The sequence below is a fragment of the Aptenodytes patagonicus genome, chromosome 17, assembly GCF_965638725.1.
Source record: "Aptenodytes patagonicus chromosome 17, bAptPat1.pri.cur, whole genome shotgun sequence".
NCBI classification, from domain to species: domain Eukaryota; kingdom Metazoa; phylum Chordata; class Aves; order Sphenisciformes; family Spheniscidae; genus Aptenodytes; species Aptenodytes patagonicus.
Genome location: NC_134965.1, coordinates 11659567 through 11682535, shown reverse-complemented (window position 1 = coordinate 11682535; position 22969 = coordinate 11659567). Strand labels below are relative to the sequence as shown.

Sequence of the window (22969 nt, the reverse complement as noted above, 5' to 3'; positions counted from 1 at the left end):
ACGCCCCATGAATAAACTATATTTAGGCAATATTTTGAAGGGAGGGAGGGGGAGAATTGCTTCTGTAAGAAGGCAAATACTATATTGGTATAGGTGAAATTCAAGATTACATTCATTGCTTGGCAATTATGGGAAGGATGAGGTGGGACAAAGAACTTATGTGGAAACTGAGTGAGACAGTACGGATCACCTTTTGAATCTATTGGTCATGGTTTGTTTTGATATTAACTCAGTGTAAAGGGAATTTAATATAACTTTGAGGCTATGTGAAAGACTTAAGTGTTTGCTGGAATGACTGTTAGAATCGCTGACCTTGAAACTTGCGTGGTTCATAGAAGTTGAGTTTGCAGTTCTACGTGGAACCTGAGGTCTTAATTTAAATAGTTTGCATAAAAACTTCTGACATTGCATGAAATAATTTGCTTGCTTGCATGGTGTGAGTATGATGTATTTGTTGTCACTGCAGTATCTTACTGGTTTTTTGGTGTGTTTATTCTCAGGAGATAACCTTGCAGAATTCAAGCCTGCAGGAACCGATGATGGTTTCACAGATTTTAAAACCGCTGACAGTATCTCACCATTAGAGCCACCTACAAAAGACAAAACTTTCCCTACATCCTTCCCTTCTCTGCCTGTTCAGTCAAAACAGCAAACACAAGCAAAGACCTCTTTGAATCTAGCAGACTTGGATCTCTTTTCCTCTACTGGAGAAAACAAGCAGCCATCCTTTCCACCTGCATTTAATACATCAAAATCGGGCTCCTTTCCTCCACCACCTCTTCCATCTACCACTGCCCAACCAGCACCCAGCAAAAGTTCAAGCTTAGCTGATGAGTTTGGAGAGTTCAACCTCTTTGGGGAATTTTCTAATTGCGCATCAGCCAGTGGACAAGATGACTTTGCAGATTTTATGGCTTTCAACAATAGCAGTGGATTTTCCGAACAAAAAACAGATGACAAATACAATGCACTTAAGCTGGAGGCCGGTCCTGTTCCTCAGTCTGGCTCATCTGCCAGCACGGTGAAGAGCGGGCAGAGTTCTGCCACCGCTGCTACGCCCACCAAATACGATATCTTCAAACAGCTTTCTCTGGAAGGCCCTGGAGCAGGCTTTGAGGAGGCGAAGGACAACACGCTTTCTTCAGTGAAGAGCGATGATGATTTTGCCGACTTTCACTCTAACAAGTTTTCCACATGCAACAGTGCAGATAAGTCCCTGGTGGACAAAGTCACAGCTTTCAAGCAGGCCAAAGAAGACTCTGCTTCGGTGAAGTCTCTGGATCTCCCTTCTATTGGTGGCAGCAGTGTCGGCAAGGAGGATTCTGAAGATGCGTTGTCTGTTCAGTTTGACATGAAACTGGCTGATGTGGGAGGAGATCTTAAGCATGTCATGTCTGATAGCTCTTTGGATTTGCCAACAGTTAGTGGCCAGCATCCACCAGCAGCAGGTGAGGAACTGGTTAGATTGCTCTGGTAACGTAGGTGATGGAGATTTCGGTGTTCTTCTGTGTGCTAAATTACAGTATTATGCACTAGTCTTTCAGCAGTGAAAGACTTCCAAATCTGTGCACCCGCTAGCCAACAGCCCCTTAGCAGGGCAGTGTTTATTTTTTGTCTTAGATGACTAAAATAGATTGAACAGTTTGAACTCCATGCCAGTTTATTTTTGAGATTTGGCAACATCATATTACTGGTACCTGTTAGCTGTTGTCACTTAAGGGATTTGAGTGGAAAATTTTCCACTAATACAAACAATGTCATTCCATTTATATTAGCAAGATGAATGGCAGAGTGTCTCACTTTAATCTCTTGGTTTCAACAAAGCTTGGGGACTTAACCCGCTCTGCGCTTTTAAAAGGGTAGGCAGAACACTAATTTGTGCTGTTAATGAAAAGCTGTCTAATCAACAACACTAGTATATTCCCGTTATGGTGGGGCTTAATCTGTCTAGCCAGTATTTTGCAGGACTGCAAGTAGAAGTATTGCGTTACCCTTTTTAGAGTTAAAACCCCCATTGGAATAATTGTGCAAAGGGCCTGTAAATGCTAGCCTCGTGATTGGTAACTCTTGGACCTAAATTTAAAACCATGGGACTTTTACTTTATCCTTATCAGGTTTTCACCTTCTTTAATTTCCCTTTATGAAAGTACTCCTGAAAGAGTGAATTGACCGTCTCTGATCTGATCGCGTATCATAAAACAGATTTCCCAAGTGTCCTGCTTTTTCTTTTTGTATGTACATAGGAAGATAAAATGTAGTTAAATGTTCTGTGGCCTTCAATAATACGGGAACCACTACTGTGTTCTAGCGACAAGTATTATGCAGTCAAAGGCTTTTCTGAACAGGGGGGAGCATACAAACTGTAAATGTAAAAGCTGTTACTGCAAGAATTGGTTATTTCCATATGAAATATTTCTTCCATTTTTGCAGATATGGGTAGAGAAAATATACAGTACTGTAATTTTGCATTATATGATATTTTTAAGTAGGGGAGAGAATTAAGTTGGCAACTTTGACATGGAAGATACTCTATAACAGGGTACAAAATATCAGGAATAATTTATTAGCAAAGACGTTTAATTTTCATATTACTGCTTGGTAAAATTCCAAGTTGAGTGAGCTGTCAAAAACGTAGCACCTACAGTGTATTCTTGAATGTTTACTTTGGTTTTGAAAGCACTTTTTCCTAATATTTTTCTAGCCTCTTTTGGTGGTAGTTAGACTTATGTAGCTCTTCTACAGGATGTGAGCTTTTGCCACAGAAATCGGTGATTAATAATTGCCGTTTGTGGCAGGAAAGACTTTTTTGGTTTGTTTAAAGGGGTTAGCCGATCATGTGCTTGTTGCTAAACTTTTGAACTCTGAAGTATTAATTAGAAGCTATTTTTATTAAACTTAAACAAGTCTGTATTCTCCTATGGTGCCAAGCTAGATGTTTTTCCACAGGGAGAGTTTTACTCCATTTAACTCTGGATCTCGTAGCGGAGCGTGCTCTGGACGATCCGTTACGAATACTTCTGTGCTCATGTGTTCCTTTATGTATGTTTGATGCATTTCAAGCTATGAACTGCTGATGTTCAAGTCCTTTTTTTCAGTTTACATAAAGTTAAAAAGCAGATTTTTTTTCTCTTAATTTTCTTCGATCTGTAAATCTAATGTCAAAAAGGGACAGTATCCCTTTGTCATCCTCACTGCTGAGAAATGGGAGACTAGTCATTGGGAACTGCATGTTTGCAAGCACCGTGTAACATCTCCAGTGAAACAGCAGCGGGACAGAGGTGCTGATAAATGATTTGACTTTTCTGACATACCGATACAGAGGTCTTTACCCTTTGGCTATTGAGATTTCACGTTGCATAGCTTCCAGGTACGGGCAGGTAGGTTGCTTACGCTGGGAATTAGAAAGAAATCGTTGGGTTGCTTCCCATACGACAGACTTTGGTCTCTGAGGGAAGAAAGGTTTTCAGTTTTTCAGTTTTTCTCTCTCCAAAGGGGATACTGTCTCTTTAAACTTTGCTATAATTCTTTGTGTGGAAGGTAGATTATACTAATGTTGCCTGATTTCTCTTGCATTTACTCCATATAACCCTTTGAGCACTGGCTGCATGCTGTTAGTTTCAACCAGGCTGCTTCTTTTAACCCAAATTTACATTTCACTCTAAGACAAAAGTATTTTAATTAGCACCTAGTCACGTTATATGAACCTAATTTGTTCTGCGTCCTGCCGAACGTTGCAGCGAGAGCGTACCCTCGCCCGGGTATTCTCAAAGGGTTATCCATTTGCTGCACTTACAAATCTGTAAAGTACCTTTTTATTTGGCATTATTGGAGATCTCTGTACATTTTAATCAACTTCAATTTTTTTGCTGCTTTTCCAATGTCTAATTTCAGCGAAACATTTCCTGTGTGAATGTGCCTTCTCAGATCTGCTTTGATATCTCTCTTCTGCAAGTATTGACCTGCATGCTTTATTCTGGTAACGCCCTTACGAGCTCCTATGTATCACTATCTTTTGTGATCTGTAAGTCCTGCTGTGTTAATAAATATTATCTTGGCATATTTTGAAAATGTGGGGATGTGTGTGATTTGTTGCAAACCAGCAATGTCTCTTTCCTGAAAAATACAAAGTTTAAAGTTATAGTATCCCCTTAAGCTGGCAGGTGCCTTTCTCTTGCAGAGCAGCGTGTGGGTGAGCTTCTTTCTCCTCTTCCAACGCTTTGACCTCTCTCCCTGTGCACTTCTGAAACTTTACATATCAGGCCAAACAATATTTTTTAAAAGAGCAGTTTTTGAGAGGGATTGAATAGAGGAGATGTGTGGATGGCAGGGTTGTTTCTGTGAGTTGGTTTTGAGGGTATGGTGGTAGTTCAAACTGAAGACAGAAATACTGTTTTCTCTGTCCCGTTGTCTCCTCATCTGGATTTCCCTGCTGCCAGCCAAGATTATGATACACCTTTGTGAAGGGGACCAACTGGAAAATGTGTTGCTATCTAGGCCTTTACGAGTAGGAGCCCATTAAACAATATTCTGATATTTATTTAGCTAATCTAGAGTGAGTTAATTGGCGCCCCAAAGTAAAGGGCCCTGCTTCCTTGTTCTGTTTGGGAAGTCTTGGCTCACTAAATATTGAAGCTTTCAAACACGAATGACAGCTGCAAACTTGTGTCATGTAATTATGTCACTTCGAATTCCTCCAAATCCTGGGCCACTAACAGTTTGGGACTAATGTCAAATTAGCAGACAAGGTAAAAAGCTAAAAATAATTGAGATGTGGAATAAAGTTAAAGCATTACGCCAGTGCAAACTTTTGGTTTTTGTAGTTCCTTGCCACGAGCAAAAACCAGACCAGAAACCGGAATAGGTTTTTTTCTTCTTTACGCCAATCTTGAGAGACTTTAATAGAAAAAAGAAAAAAACCAAAACAACACTCCTCTCATTCTGGAGAACCAGTAGGTTATGCCTAGCCCTAAAGCTTTTTAAACTGAAGGCTCGAACATAAACCTGAGAGACTTAATTCTGCAGGGCTTGTGCTATTAGTATTTGTTCAGGTAATCATACCTGGAGGAGGGAGAGTAATGTTCATGACTCTTATACTTTATTACGTTTTTGTCCAGACTTGACAGTCAAACTCACTCACTTGCTCTCGTTTAGTATAATTCTGCAAATAGAAGAGCTTAACAACACTTATTTATCCTGCGAAGGCCTCTGACAGTGGAGGGTGCGTACGTGTTTTCTGAATGCCTTCCCAGCTGAGCCAAAGGGCGCAGAGATGCAGCAGCTGCCCTGGGCTTCTGCAGGACTGAGCTGAGTTGTCTCTCCGCTTCCAGTGCAAGCTCAGGGGGTCTTTATTTTGCTGTGAAACGTTGTTTATCATGAGAAATAAAAAATAATTAGCAAATTCTTTAATTCCACAAGGTTTGAAGGCTTTTCTCTCCTTTTTCCTTCATTTTAATTTATCTTACAGTCAGCATTCTTGACGGTTTCCACCTTAGCGGTGCTAGGTACTGCCATCTTCAACAAAAGTAAATTGGAGTAACTCCCTTATCGTTAACGCTGTTCCAGACTTCACCAGCTGAGAAACGGGCTTTGAATTTTTCTGAGTGCTGATAGGCATGGCACAGATGGCAGTAGTACATACAAGCCTCTGTATTCTTCAGGTTTCATCTCTGCCTTTATCAGGTGAAGCCCCACTGGAAGCGGTAAGGAGGGGGTGCCTGTTCCCGTTCAGTCTCTGGACTTCTTGCTCAGGCTGCTGGTGATGTTCCCAGTGTAACAGCTCTGGTTGTGGTACGTCTGATGCTCCTCCACTAGGAACAGAACTAGCTACCACCTGCATCACCCTAACAACCAAAAAATGACACGAGTTATATTTATTCATCAGAATTTAATATAAACTGAAATATAAAAACTTGAAAGTCTCCTATGTTGGTTAAAAAATCACTAAATATATTACAATCTTCTGAACTGTCTTTTTCAGTTTTCTTTAGCATATTGCTAATGCTGTCAAGGGTTTTACTTAAATGATTAAACTGTTGATACTGAAGGCTCCAGCTTGTAAATTGCCTCCAGCCATAACTTAATCCTTGGTAGCTGAATTAAATTGTTATAGTTGGCTCAAATGAAGGATGTCAGGTTTTTCTGTAGATGAGATAACACTGGGAAACAGTGTTTTAACTGTGTTTCATCCTCTGTCAGTATTCTCCCGTACATTCCTTGGCAGCTATTGCTCTGCCTCTCTCCAGCAGCTGCGTGGCTGGCTTGTGTCGCTGTAGCTGTCCCCCGGTGATGATCAGGCAGGTTGGACTATGGTATTGGTAGTTCAAAATGGATGGAAAGTAAATGGTAAATATTCCAAACCCTTTGCTTTGGAAGAAATACAAATTGGGTTTGGTTTCTAAAGCTTTCGGAAACTTACTGCACTCCAGCATGACACTGTGAAGATCACTTTTTCCATTCTTGGTTCACTAGAAAATATTTTTAAGGGGGGGGGGGGGAAGTGGTTACGTGATATTTGAATGGATCCGACTCTTATTTTTACAGACACACATGCACCCTTCCCACCCTGCCCCCATCTTTAAACGATTTGAGAGTTTATATCCAGTGTGTTTAATCTGGGGTGTGTTTTGTGGTCTCACCAGTGCAAAGCTGGCAGTGCCAATGACACGTGGTTTAACTATATTGGGCATAAGAGCTTTTGGATTTTTAGAACAAAACTAAACTCAAATCTGCTGTGTCGTTTCTGGAAGACACCACAGATTGCTACTGAGGTTACTACGGAATACTGTTTTATGACGATACATTTCACTGAAATCTATTGATACATCTCTTGTGGTAGGATTATAGGATTCCTAACGCATGATCAATTTAAGATTTGCCCTGCTTCGACAGGGAATTTGCTGTATGCTCTCCAAAAACGCTAACTAAGAAATCACTTTTAACCTTACAAAAAAAAGATTGCTTAACCCTGAAACAAAGCATTTTCATGGAATTTTGAATGAATTTAGTCTTTGCTCATTTTTTTGATAAAATTTGATGCTTCTCGTCAGTTCGGATTCTGTTCTTACTAGAAGTGTCCTCCAGGAGGAAACGGCAGTAGCTCCGTAGCATCTGTCTTCACTAAGTGTGATGCTTAGAAGTAATTCATTTTTTTTTTCCACTTAATCATCTCTTGCTTCAAAAAAATATTACTGATACACATGCATCTTTTTAAATTTTGAATTGCCGTACCAGCAAAATGAAGCTTTTATTACATCAGAGGTGATAACTGCAGCATTTTAGCTGGAGCTTTTTTATTCATTAAACCTATCTGTGGCCTTTAAGAAAAAGGCTATTGGAGGAGCAGTTCTTAACACTGCTTAATAAAACAATCTTTTCGCCAATAATAAAGATACCCACATCATGAAGAGCTCTCTAGGGTCAACCAAGAAGTGCTTTTCACATGTAAACTGCTTCTTCACTTATTAGTCTGGTGGCAAGTTGCTCTGCTACCTGTCGGGGGGAAAAATGCTCCTCTCTTCATTATGCAGCAAATGTGCTAAGAGCCTAGATAAGCCTTTAGTTTTGCCGTAGCTATGACAGAGGTTGTGATTTTACTTCCTCTATTCAAAAACATGTAACTTGTGGCAAATGATTCTATGAAGTGCAGTGCATGGCACAGTGAAACGTTGGTTTTGTTGCAATAGAATAAAAACTCTTATACAAGCTAGTTTACCTTGGATTATGGACAGTTACACATACATTCTTATTTTTCATACTTTTCAATAAATTGTTTTAGGACTGCTTTAGCTGTAAACACTTTGTCTCCGAGCGCAGTATTTTTCCTGTAATATAATACTCTTAGGAAAGTTTATTCACCAGAGTAATCCTTTCATAACTATCTAAATAAAATGTATAGAATTGAACTATTACATTTCATCTCAGCTCTTACACCTATGCAGATGGGTTTCATGTCTGCGTGAATTCACGTCGAGAATCTTGAATCTTAGTTTGTGAATAATTAAAATATTGTTCTGCCTTCCCTGCCGTGACCTATTGATTGCAGGCAAAGCATGGGGAGTTCAGAATTCCCACCGAAGCCTGCTGTTCATCCTGCCTGCCCCTGAGCTGGGATCAGATCAGGAGGAGTACACCGACCTGGTCCTTTAGGATGTGTTTTCAGCTCAAACTCTTACCAGTTATCAAAGAAATCATTCACAGTAGATTGTGCAGATCTTCATAGTAGGATCATCAGTCTTTTCATTTCCTGGTGAACACCGAAACAATAGCAATGCTTAAATCTTTCCTGGGTTTTGGAGTCAACACAAATTGAAAAAAAAAAAAAGGGGTTGCCTAGTACACAGCGGTATTTTCAAGATCCCAGGATTAATTACAGTTGGCTAACATTTTGGAGGTTATTCTGGCACTCTCTTTAATGCTAGCAAAGCTTTCATTTAACTTCTTTAAACAAAACCGTATATTTGAGAGCACGAGGTGTGGTTTCTTGTGATAAATTACTGATCCCTTGCAAGTCAGCTCCTTTTCACCTCGGAGCCTTCTTTTTATTCAGTTTTGCCATAAGCAGGTGATTTCATCTCTCGTCTGTTTACCCTTCTGTAAACTGCTTGCTCTACAAATTTAATATTCGAATGGCGCTTTGAAATCTTGCTGTATGTATGCAAGGTGCTAACGTTTGTTATTGAGATGCTGTCATGTGCAAATGTAGCAGCTGCAGAAGACTATCCCTTAGGAAAATCTGACAGGTGACACACCATGCCTCGCTGACCCATTGTAAAGGGCCTTTTTTCGCCTTTTTTTGTAGTAGCCATTAAACTCTATCATTAAATTGTATATCTGTTGGACTTTTTAATTAGCTATGTATGTGGGTCATGCCTGGAAAGCAGCCTAAAGCATAGCGTGCTCTCCCCTTCCAGTAAAATGAGTAAGTGAAGGCAGAAATGTTTTGTTAAAATGGCTTAATCCTCAGGCTGGTGTGGTCCAATTGAATAAAGAGGGCGGCTGGAAAGTCAGCTTGTTCCCACTCTGGCTGTATTAAACCAAGTTGCTGTTACTGCGTGCCAGCCAGCCAAGACCATAACGTTTATCAGAAGAGTCTCAGCTAAAATGATGCTAAGAGAATGTATTTTCTGTTTTGGGTTTGCTTTACCTTGAGCCCGTTTGACCCTAGGCACCGAGCAGTGTCTGAACGTCTAATCCAAACTGACAATTGTTAATGCTGGAAAACAAATGCCAAATGTAGTATAGTAGGGCTTTTTTTTTTTTTTTTTTTAATGCTTTAATGAAAACTACCCAGCCCTTGGCTCTCTGTGCCTTCGCTATGGATCAATCTCAGTCTAAACGTGAAAGATCAGTTGAATGAGTAGCGGACAAAGCCCGCAGACCCTGGTCACTGTTGTAGGCTCCTTTGCTGGCTCTAATGTAAGCAACCAGGCTATATCTTATACCTGCTCATGGCAGTGAGAAGAACCTATTGGCCCATGTAATTGCCAGGTGAGTATAAATGTTTGGAGCTTTCTACAAAATAATTGGATTTTCTGTATACTTAACTGAATAAATAGTTTGTAAAAGCTAAAACAAGATCTTCGCAATATTCATGTCATTCCTGGAACCTGTAAGTTTGAAGAGTCGGCCGTGCAGCACTGCAGTAACTGTGATAAGCTTAAACAGGATTTCTATTTTTTAAAAATTCTTGCAGCACATTTTTATACATTATTTGTATCAAAGCATGAATATAAAATTAAAGTATATTAATACTTCATTGGAGAGAATAGGAAAGTTAGCCCAGTTTTCTGTGTGGTTGGTTTTGATAAGATGAAATAATGCAGTAAGATGTTTGAGTTGCTAATGTTTACATTTTGATTGTAGATTCTGCAGCCAGCATCAGAAAACTGAACTGGTGATCTGTGCAGTCTGTACTGTCTAGAAACATTTATTTTTTTTAGTGTTTCTTCACTACCCGTAGTGGGATGGTGACTTTCAGCTTAAAATATAAGGCAACATTCAAAGGTCAAGGCTTACGTTTATTAAATGGAGATTTTTTTTTTTTGTATGAAATACCTAGGTATTTTTCAGGTTATTTTTGTGCAAACTCTAGTTTAAGCTTCATTGAAACAACAATTCACTGTGTTTGTTCTTGCAGTTCTTTAAGACTCTTAGCAAGTTGCTATTGTTTTTATGCAGTGTAGAGAGATTAACGTTTGAACTTCAGCTTCTAATTGTAGGGGTTTGTTTTTCTCAGATATAGATGACTTAAAATGTGCCCCATTTGGAAGCTATAACAGTGGGTCTGCAGTGAGCAGCCTGGCAAGCTATGACTGGTCCGACAAAGAAGACATTCATCAGAGCAAGAAGCTCTCCTCCTTTGTCCAGTCTTCAGGAAGTGGATCCTCTGCGGCTACTTCTGTTCTTCAGAAGAAGGAGACCTTCTTTGGCAGTTCAGAAAACATTACCATGACGACAGTTTCCAAAGTGACAACCTTTTCTAGCGACGATGCTTTACAGGATGTTTCCTTTGTAGCCTTTGCAAACTTTAAAGACTCTGGACTAATATCCAGCGGTCCAAGTGACGATGACACTGGAGACTTTGGTGATTTTGCAAGACCTTCATCAGAAGCACAGGATGCAGCAGCAGCAGCTGACACAAATCAAGAGGCAGACTTCCTTGCTAGTGGTATCTCTTCCGAACTGCGAAGAGAATCTACAGATGACTTTGGAGAATTCCAGAGTGAAAAGCCAAAAATCAGCAAGTTTGACTTCTTGGTGGCAACTTCCCAAGGCAAGGTGAAATCTAGTGAAGAAATGATCAAGAGTGAACTGGCTACCTTTGACCTGTCTGTTCAAGGTAAGCCTGCTCAGGGTGCAGGAAGCTCACAATGCATGTGCTTATCAAAGGCTAGTTTTTCTAACCAAATTATAAATTAGCCAATGGGGATTGTTCCAAAGGCTACTGGAAACAAGCTGAATCTTCTCATTGATTTGTGTTCCGTTTGGAGCAGGTCTCGTTCTAGAAGAAAAAAATTGTTGTGCCAAAAAATTGTAAGAATTGAGGAACTGGGGAAATTTGCACCAGTCACTGAGTAAATAGAAGGCTTTCTTCTTCTGGAGTAGTAGTGCGTCCCTTGCTACTACTTTATTCATTTTAAGTAGTCTGTGCCTTTACGAGTAAAAGACTAACTTGTTTATATCCTAACTTTTTAGGGTCTCATAAAAGGAGTTTAAGCCTAGGTGACCGAGAAATAAGTCGCTCTTCACCTTTACCAGTTTTGGAACAGCCATTTAGAGATCGTTCAAATACTCTAAGTGAGAAGCCTGCTTTGCCTGTCATCAGGGACAAATACAAAGACTTGACTGGGGAAGTTGAGGTAAGGAATTATCTGGAATACAAGTAAATTGGTGATGACTTTCATCAGTGTGATATCAAGGGTGTTCTGTATCCCAACTCTTTGGGACTTTAGCTATTGGAATTTAGGGTGTGATTCTAAGATGGCATCTGGGTAAGGTTAGATGTTTTGATTGGAAACTGCTCATAAAGGAGGTTTCTTCTTTCCTGTCTTTAAAGTCTTGTGAAGTGGGGAAAAAAATGCTGTTGTCTGAAAGTCAGTCAGAATCACTTGACCTTGCAGTCTAAGCTTGTAACTAGAAATTAGTTACGACTTAAATCTAATCCCAGCTTTGGCACTGAGACCACTGGCTTTGGGAAATGGCTTAACTTTTTTGGCTCTGTGGTAGTTATGTTTCTTGCTCATCTTGAGAATAGATGGTAAAAGGACTCAGGTTAAATTCTGCTAATCCCCATTTCTAGAACAGCAGACCTGTAATAAATGTGTCGGGGGTAGGTATGTGCAATGCAAACTTTTTACCCATTCATATATGTTCTTCCTTTTGAAACGAGTTCTAACTCCCAGAAATTAAATTCTAGAGTTCGGGTGCAAAGACAATATTTAAAGAATGGGGGAAAATTATGAACAGGTATGTTAAAAGTTTACATGCCTAATCTGCAAATAGTCTCTTAAAATACCTGTCTACTGTATGTCTATGGTGATAGGAGAAAAGGAAATGTGTGTAGGAACAAGATTCAGACTGTCCTTTTCTTTCAAATAGGAAAGTGAGAGGTATGCATATGAATGGCAAAGATGCTTGGAGAGTGCCCTGCAAGTAAGTGTATAGTCTCCTCCGAAACCTTTTCCTCCTTCCTGTAGGTACCATCTCATTCAGCGTTTAAGACCATATAGGCATAGAAAGGGTGTGAATCAGCCCAAGCGGATTATAATTTTTAAACCAAAAGCTGTCACACAGCAGAAGTGTTACCTCCTCAGTTAAAGGTCCTATACTAATCTCCCTGTCATTTGTGATTAGTTTGGCTTTTGCCTAAATTTTCAGGTTAACGAGTTAATTTGGTGTTCCTGTTTTTGGGTGCCCAGTAAGGCATGTTGTTCGGGGCATTGATTCCAGCATCTGGCTCTTCAGCACTCCTTGAGAAACAGGCTTGTTTAATGTGCTGTGCGGAGGGGCCATTAATTTTCTGATAATGGGTGTCAGATGTTTCACAGCCAGATTAGTTTTCCTTAAAATTTCTCCTTTGCGTTTGAGTATTAGACAGCCAAAACTGTGAATGCTATTATTAAACTAGATAGCAATGCATACATACTCTTAAAACTATTATTTTGGTAATGAAAATATTTGGGGGAATACATTAAGGTTTTAAATGTTCATACTTTTCCCCGATCTCCTTACAGTTACAGCATGAATATATAAAAACAGGTGATGGAGTATGGCAATTATTTCTTATTTAATTTGCCTCCTTTTTTGCATAGCAGTTTCTGTTGGGGACAATCGTGTTCGTAATAATTATTTTAAGGTAGATAACACCATCACTTTATGAAGTTCATTTCCACCAGGTCATAAAGAAAGCAAATGATACCTTAAATGGAATAAGTAGTTCCTCCGTTTGCACTGAAGTTATCCAGTCTGCTCAAGGCATGGAATATTTACTAGGTATGTTTTAATTTACCATGTCTCTTACATTGAAAGTTCTCCTCTGAAAAACAGTAATATATAATCACTCTTTCCAAAATGGTATTATTTTTTCGCTTAATCTTTGCCTGCACCAAAATAATGAACCACTCCTCTGCTAAATAAATGTAACTACTACTTTGAAATAACCGTCCGCGACCACCTTTCGTGTGCCATGCCTATTTTGTGCTATTTCTGAGTTAAAGTTTCAGGAACCTGTGCTTGCAGTGAATTCTCTGCAATCCTCCACTGTGTTCTATATCAACAGGGGTTGTTGAAGTCTACAGGGTAACAAAGAGAGTTGAACTGGGTATCAAAGCAACTGCTGTTTGTAGTGAGAAACTCCAGCAGCTGCTGAAGGATATTGATAAAGTGTGGAACAACCTAATAAGCTTCATGTCACTTGCTGCTTTAACGGTAAGACCAAAAATAAGCTATGTCTTTACTAAAAGAAATGTCATAATTATATGTAAAGTGACTTCACGGGGTGTCCTGACTTTACAGTTTGTATTTTTCTCTTGCAAAATGGAAATGCACTTATTTGTGAAATCCAGTTTAAAGTTCTCTGTAAGAAAACTGTTATTTATGTACAAATGTGATGTTATCTTACTTAGTGTCTTAATGATTTAGATGATATCCTATGTGTCTGTGGACCTCTCCAATAAGGGAAATTTAGTAAAATTTAAATAAGCCATTTTATGGAGCCAGAATAATGTGGACATATCCTGTCTTTGTAATATCCCTGCAATTAGTTTTAATGCTCACAATACAGGAGCACACAATGTAGCAACACAGGAATAACTAAACTGTTTTCCTTTCTCCCTGCATTTGGAAATGCCTAAATTTGTTTTGGTTCCTGGTACAGACTAAATAGCTTTTCCTCCTCTGAATAGAACTGCCAGAAAAAGCTCAATTGCTCTGAGACAGTCTGGTAGGAGCCTGAGAGCTTTCTACTTAACTGGGCGAGTGTTACAAGGAGAGATGGTGAGGGGCTGTCTGAGGGGTAGCCTTTAAGAGAAGGAGTGCCCCATGGGAAGGGTCTGCAAAAGAACTGGGAAAAAGAGGGGCACATTGGGGCCAGGTACAGAATACACACAATTAGCAGGCAAGAAAATCACCTTGCCATTAAATACCATGCACTTTTTTGTTTATGTATGTTGCAGGAAACACAGTGTGCAAAATTACTTTCTTTAACCACGGTAAAACTCCTATTTTTAGGGAATCATCCGTCTGTAGGTGTTTGATATTGTCTTGCATAATGGATCCCTTCAACTCAGTATGTACCTAAGGAGTTTTTAACTCTTAGTTAGTATCGGTACATCGCATCAAGCATCAATAAGCAGGTCATTACCATGGTTATGTTTTCACTGAGCATTTTAATTTGTGGCCTCCTCCTTGCAATGCTACTTTGGCCACTAAAGCTTTTTGCTCCCCAATAAACACTTGTTTATAAGTAAGGCCCAGACTACTTGGTTTCTGCTTGAAATAGCCATCTTCAGCTCACTGTCATTCCCTGCAAAACAGGTACTATAAATGATCAGTACCTTTTTACACGCCTTTTACACATTTTAAACCTCTCCAGCACAAACAGTGTGGCAAGCAGGTATTTTTGGTGATGTCCTGGTGTTGCACAGAGCCTGTCATAATGTGAAATTTATACTTTCAATATTTTACTGCTTGGCAGATGAAGTTAACAGACTGGGATTCATCTGTTTGAACTCTGGCATTGTTGATAGTAACAATCTAAAAAGCTATCAGGATCCTCTCCTGATTTAAGCAAGTGGATTAAAATGTAGTTCTTAAAGTGCTTTTCCTTGGAAGATTACAGGGATTACCTTAGAGTCCGAAGCTTGGCCACCTGTTCTCCGAGCCGCAGCGGCTCCTGGCTGGTAGCAGTCCAGCTAAATTTTAAACATACTAGGAGCTGCGAATAACGCCTGCTCATATACACACAGTACCTCTGAAGTTATCTAAGAGACAGGGACTCCTGACTTCTGTAGCTCTCAAAATTGTCCCTTTTTGTTTCTCCTCTTCACCCGTGTCACTGCAAGGTGTGGAACCATACCTTCTTCCCCTGGTGTTGCAGTCACGCATCCCAAATGATGCAGAAGTGCCAGTTAAGTAGAGAGAAATATTCTAGCTCAGAGGCATGTGCTTGGAAAGGTTAATTTTATCTTTTAAAGGATTTTGTTACAAGGTAATTTTATGCACAGCCTTGTGGTTTTTCACTGCAAATTACAGGATGACCTTCTCATTTGCTTCACTCATGCATTTGGTAAACAAATATTAGAGTGCCTTTATTAATTTGATTGATCTACTTAAACATTAAAGGGTGTTTTTTTCAGGATTCCAATTATTCTCCAGCCATTCAGCAGGGGAGCGTGATCAGCATACCTAGAGTATGGATTAAGAGTACACGTGTTCCATGATCACGCCATTTTTTTAAGCTTCTTGCATTTCTAGTCATTGTTTTTATTTGAACTACTGTCTTAAAGCAAAACTTCCACAGTTTTATACCATCCTTATGCAACGTTTTAAATTACCATTTATCTTGTGGCTGAAATGTAAGATTGTGTACTGGAAAAGTGACTATATTAATTTATTACTTATTCGCAGGCTTATTCTCCCATCCTTTGCCTCCCTTTAACCTGAGCTTGCGTATGGCTGGTGACCTTAATTCTTCTATGGTTTGGTTAACCTTAATATCCCATTTTGTACTGCTGTGCCATATTCTAGCTTCGGAAAAACCTTCAGAAAGAATAACAACTGCCCTTTTTTGATCAGGCAGTAATATGGAATTCAGGACAATAAACACTGATACAGACACCACTTCAAATACTAGTGAAAGCTGTGCTGGCCGGTGGCTCGTTTCCTTGCAGCTGCACAAATAGTTGTTGCATACCACTGTTTATCTTCGTCCAGTTCTTAATACGCTGCAGTTGAAATGTAGCAGCCGCCGCCTGGGCTCTTTCCTCAGAAGTTTCTTCCCCTTTTGATGTGGGAATGTGGAACTTAATTCTTTCTTTTTGTAGTCTAACCCTTTTTCAACAGCTTGAGTGTTACAAATTGATGCTGATGGAGATTGCATAGCAGGGTTGCAAATAGATACTAATGGTTTTGATTAAATCACGCATCAGTTTATGAGAAAATGTAATATGTCATCCCTGCCATGTTGCCGGTGTGATACCATGGCTCTCAGTAGCAACCAGATCGATAATTTTTATCATGATGTCTGAAACTTTTTCAGTCACTGAAAATGCCTAAATTTTGTTGTCTCGTTTCTTTAGCCAGATGAAAACTCACTGGATTTCTCTTCTTGTATGCTGCGTCCAGGGATTAAAAATGCCCAAGATCTCGCCTGTGGAGTGTGCCTCCTAAACGTGGATTCAAGAAGTAAAGTAAGTATAATGGCCTCTACTGTTAAATTCATCTTTAATTTACAGTTTGGACTTTCATTTAGGCCTTGGGTGTATTTAAAAAAATTTCATGGCTATAATTTGTAACTGGAAGTGGCAAAGGCAAAATCTGACCTATAGATGGGACTCAAATAGTCCATGTCCTGTATTCATTGGGCTTTGGGTATGACACAGATGTGGATAAAGGGTTGAGTTAAATTGTTCATAATGGGGAAGAAACTGGGATACTAAGACTTAAAAAGTATATATATTTTTAAAAAAAATAAAAATCTTTTAATGATTTTTCTTTATGAAATGCATCTCTGAGGATGACCAGAAGGGGACTATTGCAATTAGCAGAGCTGGGAGGGAATCCCAGGATATGTACAGAGTAATGCCAACCAATTAACATATATCGGCAATTTTGCTGACTTTTTGGTTTCAACGTTATTTCAGAAAGAAGAGAAACCTGTGGAAGAGCTTCCTAGAAAAGTATGAATCTGTAAAAAACATATTCTTTATAGAATCATTCTTAGTTGAGTGTGGAAGGCTGAACTGCTAACTGGCCTTCAGCTGTCATTCTCAATTGTACCAATCATGAATCCTTTTCTTCTAGTCATTTTTTGTGACCGTAACACGTGATCTGATCAACTAACATGCTCTAGAGCCTCCCCTTTGTCTTGTCTGCATGCTTGTATCTTGTGAATAGCTTTCTGGTTTTGTGCTACTTCTGTTGTGTGGTAGAAAATTCACTGCAGTGAGTTTCTGAATTTGTAGCTGCCTGCGTGTCTGTTGCAGAAGGGGGAAAACTGTAGGGGTTTTTTTGCTACAAATATTGACTTTTGGCTATATGTAGTAGGCAATGGCATTTTTAGAAATCTCTGCAGGAAATCCAGGGTGTGGGGAATAGGGTTAGAATATTTTTTTAAATAGGTAGCTGTGAAGCATTGGAAAGTATCTCCTAGCAACAAACATTGAGATGTTTTAAGCTTGTTCATGGCTTCACACACTCTTCAGAAGCTCCTATTGTAAAGCAGATACAACTAACAGAAGAAAGTAGATCAAATTCAACCTGAAATAACACTAATATCAAGAATTGCACCTGCCTAAATCACAGCAAAATTTGACACAGTGAAATAAATGCAGTAGCTACCTACTGGCTGGCAAAACAAGCATTTATCTTGCGTGGATACATAGCAGAAGATGCATGAAACAAGGTGAGTTAGTTGCCAGGTGTCAGATCAGACAGCATGCTAATCAGATGGCTCCCTTAATACAGGGTGTAACAGGCAAAGTATGCATCAGGTGTGGTGGTTGGACGTTTTTTTCCACCTGCAAACACTTTGCAGACTAAAATAAAATTTTGTTTATTGGGTGGTCTGTTCAGAGCGAGAGGGCCCTACCATGCTGTGCCATTCAGGGGTGATACCTGTGCAGTACCCATTTTCCACTCTAGCTTCTAGATCCCGGAGTAGATGAGACTGTCACACTTTGTTTCAATTCTTGTTATTTTAGGCCTTTAATTCGGAAACGGATAACTTTAAGCTGGCGTATGGAGGGCACCAATACCATGCAAGCTGTGCAAATTTCTGGATCAACTGCGTGGAGCCAAAACCTCCAGGTCTCATTTTGCCGGACCTGCTCTGAAAGCAATTGCACTGAAGATGGAGTATCAGGTCTAATAATGTAGGACACTTGGGGTAAATGGTGTGATAGGGTAAGTGGAAAGGCTTGAGGTGTGGTTAGTGTTTGAAATGTTTCGGTTTGATTTTTGTACCGTAATGGGTTAAAGCCACTGTCACATACAAATTGCTCATGAAGAATCTCACTTGAAATGGCTGGGGTTTCAGAAACAACCAGAAAAAAATGTAGTATGGCAAAAAATGTGGCATTTCAGTCTTTCTCAAGATGAAAGCGGGTTAGTCTTCGTAAAAAGCAGTCTGCTAACCAAGTGCATAAACCTCTGAGAGAGGCCAGTACCTAGCTTCCAAGAAAAACTGAAATGCTAGACTGATTTGCATGGAAGTGACCGCTTAAATACTTGAAGTACATATTTGCAAATAAATCTTTTCTTTAATGTTTTTGGTATATGGACCATGATGTTTTTCCTTAAATATTTGCTGCTATAATATTACAATGCATACAATGCATGAGTCACAGTAACTTTCAAGGCAAAATGAATTATTGACTTAGAAGGAATGAGACTGCGGAGAGCCATCGTGTATTTATACTTCCACTGTTCTGTATTGTAATTATAATGTATTCGTATGCATAACTGGTTAGTACTGGGGGATAAGGACTTGAAAAAATTGTTGAAATTTTCCCTATAATATCTGGATTCTTTAGTACAGGCAGCTGGATTTTAAAACTTGTAGTCTTTGCTACTCTGTTGTAAATACAGACAAACTCTTTCCTTGGACTTATCCTGAACTACAGATATGATTTATGTTTCACCTGACCCTTTGGTAACTGTGTGGCTGCATCACTGTCGAAAACTGGACTCCACTGATACAGCGTGTCTGCTCCTGTATATATATATATATATAAAAAACCTTTTTTGTACGTTACTGTGCTTTTCTTGATGGGCTGCCCGTGTGCAACTTGTGCAGTCTAGTGCTACCTGTAGTAAGGTGTTTCTCTGACTCAGAGCTGGCAGCACAAGATGGCCCTTGGCTCCTGCTACAGGTGGGTGTGATTTAACACTGAAAGTTGCTCTTCTCAAGCAGGCTGTTTTTTGAGGCGGGCTGTTGCACACCTGCCGCTTCGTTGCTTATGGTAGGTACACCTATCTGGACAAAGGAGGTTGGTATAATAGGCTATCACAAAATGTTACTCATACATCTGAAGTACCTGATTCTCTCTTCAGATACAGTATCCAGAGGAAGGTGCAATCAGCTTTAGTGCTAGTTACAGAATTTTAAACCTCGTGGGAGCTTCATGGCATTATTATAAGAGCCTTATCACTATACAGTCTTACTCAGTCTGCAGTGAACAAAGCGGGGTGTATATCCATCGGGTACAACTTGCTTCTTAATTCTTTGACTTAAGTTTCTCAGATCTCTAGAAAGTCTCCCTTCTCTCCAAAGATCTCAACAGCTTTTCCAAGTTAATCTTGCCTCCATTATGAGTAGCTGACATTGACCGGTGGTTATTTGCTGAAATAGAAATTACAGTGAGGAAAAATGATGCTTCATATTTAAAAAGGAAAAAAAAAAAAAGGCTTAGTTATACTGAACTATTATACCAAATGAAACAATCTTGGCTAATAAGAGTGCTAGGTGTCTGGCCCCTTATTGAGACAAATTAAAATAAATCTTCCTGCTGGCTGAAATTAGCTCATTCATAAAATAAGCAACTTGTGCCTCCCGTTGCAAGCTCAAGCTAATCAAGTGGCAGATTTTCAATAGTGTGACAGTGACCGCCTGCCTTCTGTTGCCCAGTAATTATCAAAAAAAGGGCAGTCACTCATTGCTTGCTCTCTATTTCATTTATTAGGTGTGAAATAGTTACAGCAGTCAGCACCATAGCTTTTGACCACATACATTGTTTTCCATCGTAATTAGGGGCTGCTGTACACATCACCAGCGCAAGTGTTCCTATCGATGTTTGGGGTCTCCTCAGCACAGTGAGCCAGCGCTCGCTTTCGCATGCTGAATTACAGAAGCACTTAAGCATTGTCTGACTTTTCAAGCAAATGCCTCGTCTTGCTGCCAGCAAAGGGACTTCTCAAGTGGTTTTGAGTATCTGGCTGACGCAAAGGCTGTTGCTTATGAAATGCTATATTAGGAAAAGAGCGTTTATTGTTAGCGTGGGTTTCCACCACAGTTCCTGAACACTTTGCTAGATAGGATTTTTTTTTTTCTAATTAAAAGAGAATGCCACAAATAAAAGAAGCCACAATGTGAAACTTAAAGCAACCGGTATTTCAAATACAGTCCCAGCTATATTGTCATAAAAGCATTTTTCAGTGATGTTTTTCTTGTACTTGTTAATGTACTCGTTAAGCAAGTAAGTTCCCTCTCTGAGATGTATCCAGCATGTCTTCTGGCCCATAAAAATAAGGAATCAACATTTACAATTATAATTGCAGCAGAGCTTACTGAAGTATGACACTACTGCTTGCTTGCTCCCTACAGAAGGGAAAGCAGCAGGCAATATTACTGCGTTTGTGGCAAGCAGAAAGCGTTCTGAACTGAACACCTTTACATCATGGGAATACTCCAAATGTTTTGCATGTAGATACCCTTGATAAAGGCATTGCACAATGAGGATCATCTCACTTACATATCTTAGTCATTAAAATGACTCACTGTTGCATTCAGCATCTTCTCAGATATTACATTGCCAGCCAAAGCCCAGTGTCCTTGCGATCTGTATCCAAGGTTACAGTATTTTCTACAGTGCATTGTAACAGACCACGTTCCCCGGCTTCCTTTGCATACAGGCTAATGGACACGCTGCCTTTTGCTTTGGTTGTGTTGAATTTTATAAATGTAACTCCTTTTTCTGCATGTATTCTTTCAGTAGGAAAAAAGTGAGAAACATGGTTTGTTTGTTTTTTTAATATATGTGTTCTCTCGCGCTGCCTTGGGGTTACCTATGGAAAGTGATTTTTCTATATATTTGTGTATACTTGGAATTTTAACAGATTATTCGCTTGGTTATTTATATATCACTTTGCCCGGTTGTATTCCTGATGCTTCTGTGCTGTCTTCGTGTGTTGCAGTTTCTCCTCGGTGGCAGGAGTGCTGGGGAGCAAACAGGCTGCTCCAGCCTATTCCCCCCCCCGTCCGTTGCCGTGTTTTGGTGTGGGTATCTCCCCAGGCTTGCTGACCCGCATTGGCTGTAGCCGCTTGGGGGTTGTTTGTGGCGTGGGAATTGTTACGTTCTGCATTTGACCGTTCGCTGACTTTTCCTCTCTGGCAGCAGCTTCTCTTCACCTGGGTTTGTTCTGAGCAGCTCCTTCCTTGAAAATCGTGCAGTGTATATGTGAAGCAATAGTGAAGTTCGACCTAAGGTTGAGAAGAAGCTCATGAAAACCCAAGGAATGCTCCGATTTCTAGTCAGCCACATGTCAGACTAATTAAACTTGAAACAAAGCCTGCCTTTTCAATAAAAGCTGCTATTGTACAAACTACTTTTTCTGAAAGATTTTTTCACTTTCTGGGCCTGTATTTAATGCCAGTTCTCAATATTAAAATATAAATGTCGTGATTTTATGAAGAAAAGTGGTCAGAAAACTTCCCTTTATATTGTGACTTTTCTTTCTTCCCTCTGGGTGAATGTTATTTGTCTTCTAGAAGTGGTTTTGCGATTAGTAGTTGGAGCTGTTTTGGTTTGTGCTATGCTGGACTCACAGCTGATATTTGAAATCCAATGAGAATAAGTGTTATTAATTGACTTTAGTACATTGTTTACTCCCTTAATTCTTGCAATGCTTTATAAATCCTTTGTTGACATTCAAACCTTGTTTTCAATAAAGAGCTCGTTTCATATCTGACCAACCTGTGAAGTGGCTTGTTCCAGGATGGAGCCAGAAAAAAATGTTGCTTTTGCTGCTTGCTGGTACCCAAAGGTTGTCATCTCCGGTAAGAGCTCCGCGGGCGCTGGCCTGGGGGGGCTCCTCCGTAGAAATACACGGGCGGGGTGAAATCTTCCTGTGACTTGGGAGAAGCCTTGAACGGTTGACAAAAAGGGCCTTAAACATAATGAAGCTGTGTAAGTGAAACCACCTTTGTGGCTAGTATTTGAAAGGTGTCTCGCCAAATAACATATAAAATATTCTGCTCACAGCAGTCCGGAGTTAAAACTGTGACGCGCTCTCTTTGGTTTCTACAGATTTGAGGATGCATGAAAAACTGGACTGGGGGGGGAACAGACACTCATGTAAACGATCTTCTCTTAGAATGCACACAACTTTTGCAAAGAAATACCTACAAGTATTAATACCATTGTACTTCTCCATAATATAATCTCTAATGGGTATTTCAGGTGAATTCTTTATTTCATAATGTGCTTTATTAGGCAATTACATTTTTTTATAGGTCTAACTTTCCTTTTTGTTTAAAAGTCAGTCTTGATGCTTTCTTGGCCGAACATTAGCATCTTCCCCTCCCCTAGGTACTAGGGCAGCGTGTGTATAAAGTATATATAATTACTCAAAATAGAGAAATTTTACCTTCCAGTTATAGAAAATACTATTAAATTATACATAGTCCATTTTTTAGGTGGTTTAATTTTGAAAGCAGATTTCAGTTTTTAGTATTTTTTCCCCTTTGAAATGTCATGCTTTCAGAATGTCTCCAGACTAATGATTAGTCTTGATCTTTAATCTCTATTCCTTTTCTTGCTTACCATTTCCCTAGTGCAGTTTAACTCATGATAAAAATAGTGATGAGTAGCGTGTATTTTTTAAAATGGATAGTCAGTCTCCTACGTCTGCTTGTTTGTCGCTGAAACCAGGGCCAAGAGACACAACTGTGAAACCTGAACTGCACGCAGCTGATGGCAAAGCTCACTTTTATGTCAGGGGGCCAAAATGTCATTCTTGCTCATCTGCAAACGCA

At 39.6% G+C, this 22969-nt stretch overlaps 1 protein-coding gene across 5 annotated transcripts in view; it reads left to right on the top strand.

The window, feature by feature from the left end:
* The window catches only part of SYNRG (synergin gamma), a 44157-nt gene extending 22254 nt beyond the window's left edge, over positions 1–21903 (top strand). For 3 of the 5 annotated variants that reach the window (XM_076354680.1, XM_076354679.1, XM_076354676.1), the window contains 9 exons: positions 501–1448; positions 10235–10837; positions 11194–11357; positions 12097–12150; positions 12894–12990; positions 13277–13425; positions 16296–16406; positions 16860–16895; positions 17919–21903. In XM_076354680.1, the coding sequence (XP_076210795.1) occupies positions 501–1448; positions 10235–10837; positions 11194–11357; positions 12097–12150; positions 12894–12990; positions 13277–13425; positions 16296–16406; positions 16860–16895; positions 17919–18050 (2294 nt within the window). In that variant the 3' untranslated portion in view covers positions 18051–21903. The remainder of the gene's footprint in view (positions 1–500; positions 1449–10234; positions 10838–11193; positions 11358–12096; positions 12151–12893; positions 12991–13276; positions 13426–16295; positions 16407–16859; positions 16896–17918) is intronic. The other 2 variants (XM_076354681.1, XM_076354678.1) reach the window with 1 other exon arrangement.
* Positions 21904–22969: the final 1066 nt, after the last annotated feature.